This window comes from Opisthorchis viverrini (assembly GCF_000715545.1).
Source record: "Opisthorchis viverrini unplaced genomic scaffold opera_v5_390, whole genome shotgun sequence".
NCBI lineage: Eukaryota > Metazoa > Platyhelminthes > Trematoda > Opisthorchiida > Opisthorchiidae > Opisthorchis > Opisthorchis viverrini.
The window spans coordinates 368,429-374,428 of record NW_008752046.1 but is presented as its reverse complement, the minus strand read 5'-3'; the positions used below and the strand labels follow the sequence as shown (position 1 = coordinate 374,428).

The 6,000-nt window shown below is 45.2% G+C and overlaps 2 protein-coding genes across 2 annotated transcripts in view; one reads left to right on the top strand and one right to left on the bottom strand.

The window, feature by feature from the left end:
• The window catches only part of T265_15204 (hypothetical protein), a gene marked incomplete at both ends in the record, with an annotated part of 59,184 nt that overhangs the window by 31,653 nt on the left and 21,531 nt on the right, over positions 1-6,000 (top strand). The window contains 3 exons of the mRNA XM_009177053.1: positions 968-1,569; positions 3,303-3,646; positions 5,618-5,736. Of these exons, the coding sequence (XP_009175317.1) occupies positions 968-1,569; positions 3,303-3,646; positions 5,618-5,736 (1,065 nt within the window). The remainder of the gene's footprint in view (positions 1-967; positions 1,570-3,302; positions 3,647-5,617; positions 5,737-6,000) is intronic.
• T265_10629 (hypothetical protein) lies at positions 26-400 on the bottom strand (the record flags this gene model as incomplete). The annotated part of the gene is made up of 1 exon (XM_009177054.1): positions 26-400. One exon carries the CDS (start codon positions 398-400, stop codon positions 26-28), a length of 375 nt encoding a protein of 124 aa, XP_009175318.1.

Sequence of the window (6,000 nt, the reverse complement as noted above, 5' to 3'; positions counted from 1 at the left end):
TCACCCTCTTCAATAAAAACTAAAATTACGAATTCCATATCCTCTGTTTTCCAATCTTTTTGGGGCTTATCTGGAAAAGGCCCCCACGCTGAAAGATGCTATTTTTGCAGTTCACACAAGACGGTTGCGCCAACCGAGACGGTGTGGATCTGTTCTCCGCTGTTTCGTCGGGGCTCACCCAAACTAGTCGCCAGAGAATTGCTTGGAAGCCTAGTTGACCCGACTTGATGCTAGTCACATCGGTTGATTCGTGTTCTTTTGAATACGTGATTTCGTCCATTCTACCGTTCATTTCACTGGTTCCCAGATTGAAACGCTTCACAAGACGCCCAAGCTTTTCAACATCGTTTGTACTGCGCCTAGGGTCTTTCGAAGTTCTGTATCTGCATCTGACAGGCATATAATCTCTCTGGTCGATATTTTACTTCCTTAGAGGATTTTTTCCTAAAATAGGGGAAAATGCAGCGTTTATTAAGAAACCGTTTGAAAAATCTCTCACCTAAGCTCTGGGACCAGGCACACCGCTGGTCAACGGTTAAGGTGAACCACACTGGCCGGAAGGTCGAAAGCATCTGAGTTTCGTGAGGGTGAAACAACTGTACAGTGCTTCTCGGCTTTTTTGACACCGATGAGCTTCATTGACGGGACGAAACTTACTTCTGCATTGACATCTATTTTGTGGACTGCCTTAATTGGCGAGGTGGACCAAGTGGTTAGAGTGCGAATTTACTGAGCAGGAAGGTCCATGGTTCGAACCCGACCTCAGCCTCGCTACTTCCCCTGTCTAGGTTTGGGCAACCTGGCAGTATACCAGCCCTCGTACCTCCTTCGTGTGGCATAGCAGTTAGGCACCGAAAGGGTACTATAGCTGAACGATTTTTTTCAAATTGACGAACGGATTTATAATAGCCATATTTTCAAACTATCGTCTTTTTTCTACCGTCCATATACTGTTCTCTGTCTACAGGAAGTTACGCTGGCGAATACAAAAACGGTATTCGGGATGGACTGGGTGTACGCACGTCCATTCCATACGGAGAAGTGATCAATTTCTTCCCCGAGGAAGCTGCACTGGCTGCCGAAATGAAAGCAAAACGCCGTGCCGCACTGGAAGCGGCAGAAGCGTCCCAGAAACTTGGACGTCGTGGTAGCCTGCTAAGCCAACGTTCTGGTGAAGCTGCGGAGATGGAAAATCTTGAAGCACCCGAAGAAGATGAACCATTCTCCGGTCGCCGAGCCACACCAACTGGTGGAGTATCAAACACCGCGGGACTTAGGGAGTTGCGTATGTCGTGTAAATTTCGTTGTGGATTCGTCTTGTCTTCTCAGCGGAGCGAACTTGTGCAACGGCGTCAAGACAAACTCTCCGGGGTGAGCAAACCACGGCGCGGTAGGGACGTAGTCCCACGATCTGGACACCACAGAACCCGCTCGCTAACCAATTTGTTTACACGTTCGTTAAGTCGCGAATCTATCCACCGTTTCAAACGTCAAGGTAGTGCAAGTGAACGCACCACCTACGGGAAAGTAGATGAGACTACACCAGAATCGGTATTTACTTTGGATCAGGTGAGTTTGGTCCTTAAAACCTCAAATAACCTTTCAGTGCTCAGATGTATTCAAATGTATGAAAAACTCTGGTTCAAACCGTTTCATAGAGATGTCTTGACCAGCAATAGTTTGCTTGGCAGTTTTTTTTAAAAAACTCTGGTTCAAATCGTTTTAAAGAAATGTCTTAACCAGCAGTAGTTTGCTTGGCTTTTTTTTGACAGAAACATTCTACTCATAAAGTCGCTGAAAACTTCGACGATCGGTTTTCACCTACCTAAGGTTTATCAGGTGGGCCGGCCTTCGAATTCCTATCAACTTCATGCCCCTCTTTGGTCCAGATTTGGGAAATACCGCGATATCTCGAACAGCATGCTCACTTAAGCGTGGGGTCTTCTTTGTAGGGAATATGCAGCTGAAAAACATGGTAAAGGGAGGTGTTGAGGTTCCCGATACGCAACATCGAGGTTCGACAATCCCAAAGAAAGAATTGGGTTCGAAATTCTACGGTACTATTTACACAAGGTCAAGCAAATGTGTACAACAAACCTCAATTGTTCACGTTCCGAGTGCCACGTACCGTCTGCCACTGACCGGCACAGTGCAGTGTTAACGCCGCACACCACACAGCGGCGAGCGGAATGATGACTCAGCGGTGTAGGTTGCGGTCGTCCCTTCCGACGGCAATCTCGTGATTCCCATTGGCTGTGCGGTACGCATGAGAAAACAAGTCAAGGTCAGCAAACGGGATACGAACGCACGTGAGTAAGTCGGTCAGCTGCGGAGCTAGTACACCAGCGCCGGACCGCTTTGGGAGAAGGTGGATGACGGGTACAGATGAGCAAAACCATTGGAGATCAAAAGTACATAGGCGGAGTAATCAAATGAATGGAGAAACTGTCATAAGGTCACGTTAGATACACCAGGGAGATTCAGTTGCGATCCAGTTGGGCCTCCCGTTAAAATTAATTTGGTGTGCATACGGCTGTATTGCGTGAGTAGGCTTGGACATGATACTTCAGAGAATTCCAGCTCATCTCTTTCAAAGATTTCAATCAATACCGAGGAGTCAGATGAACTCGCAAAGATAAGGTGATGCACTTTCTACTATTCGGTTTATCAAGGACATGGTTAGATAAGCACCTTAAGGGATGGAAGGCAGAAAGTTCCCAGTAGGCATCCATGTTCTATATCACCCCAACCAGATGAATTCACTGTGAGCAAAAGCTGGCTGCATGGTATCTAGGTGACTTTGCCCGAAATCTGCTTGAAGACATCCTTTAGTGGGATTATAGGAGCAGTTTCATTGAATGTAAGTGACACCCTCTGATTTGTTGCCGTTTAGTTGCTCTTCGGCCTGAGAATTCGGAAAAACGCGGTTACTATGAGGACTGTTCCCTAATAGCGTGGCGTATTTCGATTAGAGGACCGAGACTCCCAAGTGTTAGATTTCCAAGAAGCGGACCTCTGGAAAGTGTTAAATTCTCCTTGTTTTGTTGTTTTATTGCTTTGTATCGAAACTCCCCATCAAAATTTCACTCTCTGGAAGACGAATTATCTTCAGTTGTCCAACTTATACAGAATCCTCACTGTGCTTTGCAAACTGTTTTGGCGTCCTAACAATCCTCCCAAAGACCAAATATGTTTGATTAGCATCGTGCGATCGATCCACATTCCGCCAATACTTTTGACAGCTTGAAATCACGTGAATAAACCCTGTAAACTAGTGTGCTATCATTTATCGCTCGCCACAGGAGGACGCTATCGATCCGGAGACGGTCGAAACATTTGCCGGACAGTGGGAAAACGATACACGACACGGATATGGTGTGTGTGAGCGGTCGGATGGAGTCACCTATGAAGGTCAGTGGTTTAAGAACCAGCGACATGGCTATGGGCAAACACGCTTCCAAGATGGCACATGTGAGCAAGGTCGCTACCAGTACGGCAAGTTGGTTTTTCTCTCTTGGTCCAAAGGAACCAAACCACACATGCTCCTGTATAATTACCACATCAAAATGGGGGTGGGAAGTTCCGTCAAACGCGCCCGGGTGATTGCGGAACAAGCGAGACTGCGTGCAACAGAAGCCAGAGAGAAGTATGTCTAAGTTCTAATCAACCGTGTTTAACATTTCCCTGAGATTCTATGACCTCTGATGGTTCGCACTTTCAGAATGACAAATGTTAGATCTCTAGAGACCTCTTGACCGTCTGAGAACAGTTCATTGTAATTCTTGGATAGTGTTCAAAATGGCTAATGACCATTCAGGCCCAAGAGGGGTAAGCACCAGTAAGAGAGAGATCCCCCGAAGAAAGACACTCCTCTGATGGGAAATCAGTAGTACTTTTCATGTCAGAGCCGTCTTCAAAATAGGTGGAAAAAAGTCTCAAGGTGTTTTTTTGTTCAACAGGATTAATGTATGTCCACATCAAACCACGTCATGTTCATTTTCCCGGAGATGTAAAATTGGCAAAATTGGCAACGGCTGATCACCCGTTGTGGCTTCGAGAAAATTCTGTGGTTTACACACGTGATAGTAAATTTTAAACAATCAGACTGGTCATATTGACTCCCTTTGAGAAATGTATACATGGCACGAACAACTAACGGTACCAATCCTATCCTTTTGTCTCCTTGAAAAAGCTTGGTAACTTTGGTCGCATTATGGAGGTGATCACAATAAAGAGGGAAGAATATTCAGTACTCCTAGTGAGTTAGATGAAAGCACTCAAAAACATTCACGGGACTTTTCACAAGACCTTGTTTCTCTCACACCTGCAGCGTTTTCGTGACTGGTAATTCACTGCCTTTGACCGGTTATTTGAAAGCCGTCCACTGTCTTGCAAACTAAAAACTTTTGAATCGATGCGTCAAACAATACTTCCGATGGAAATAAACAGCGCATGTGATCCTGAGTTTAATCCGTATCGTCCAGCTGTAGCACCCTTTCGGTGTCTAGCTGCCATGCCACACGAAGGAGGCACGAGGGCTGGGATACTGCCAGGTCGCCCAATCCTAGACAGGGGAAGTCGAGTGGCAGAGATCGTGTTCGAACCACGGACCTTCCAGTCAGTAAATTCGCGCTCTGACCACTTGGGCCATCTCGGCCCGTTTAATCCGTATGGTTGTTGAATGTATGTCATTCGTTGCGCTCAATGTGATGGAGTGAAAACTCTCATGCTGATTGCACGATAGACCTAGGCCCTCACTCTCTTCTGGTTTGGAACTAGGGGTCTAGCATCTACACGAATTTACCTAGGCAAACGAACGGGTGGTTCGATGAATAGACCATTTGAGCTGACACGGAAAGATCAGTAACGTAATTAGGACAAAGTTCACTCGAGTTTAGCCGACCACGGTTACTAATTCCTTTGTAATGACCGTCCTTGTAACGGCTTTGATGAGAGTCATTCGATGCTTATTCTAAAAACTGTTTTGCCAATATTAGACCTAATTATTTGTGATATGGTCTCGGAGACAGTGACGCTTTTGGACAAAGAAATCCTACTGTTTCCAGTGATGTCAGTCATTACTTCAGTCTGTACAAATCCCAAATTTTTACAATTTACCAATCGATCATGGGGTACATTTTTAAAAATGAAAGTTGAGGATCTTTATCGTTAACTTGAACAAGGGAGTGCAAAAGGGACCTTTAAAGGACACTTCTGATATAGATTCGGTGTTTGGTGAACACCCAGCATCAGCGGCTGTGCTTCTGTCACGTGCCTGAGCACTTGTCGACCGTTCGTGAATCAATCAATTGCTTGGGCTTTCAGTCGGAAGCTGGCTTCACTGGCCTGGATAATTGAGGGCTACTCCATCAGTGCCACTACTGATTAGCATTGTGGAACAAGTTTCAAGAAGTTGAACTTCCTGACAAAGATCAGGTTTCGGAAACCTAGTGCGGGATAAAGAGAGGCTTGCTATGAAGGTGAACTAATCAGTGGAAACAAGCCGTTAACTTTTAGAATATGTCAGCTTTCAACATTCATATACTTTATTACCAAAAACCCAGAGAACACCTGTGTAGCACACCTTATCGTGATCTCATTCCCCCTTCAAATTCAGCCTCGAAAACGTTCACATGATAGTGGAACTGTCGAAAAAGGCGGCCGAACTGGCTCGAGATTATTCTCTTGAAACAAGAGAACTGGTAAAAGAAATGTATCCAGACTTTGAGCAGCCAGGTGAGTTGACAATTTGGATAATTCAACTAGACACAAAGTGTAAATCACTTCATGGCATTACGATGATGGTTCGCAATGAAGTCGCCAAACATTTTGAAGTAAAAAACTTGACGGCTTTCTTCTCGATTGTCTAAGGTATTACTGAGTTAGAGAAGTCAATCCCATAGAGATCGTAGTAGCCATTGTTCCATAGGATAGCACACTTCAAAAGTAACCAGCGCAAGTGACTGAGAAATACCATGAACAAAGCCTGTGACATTCCCC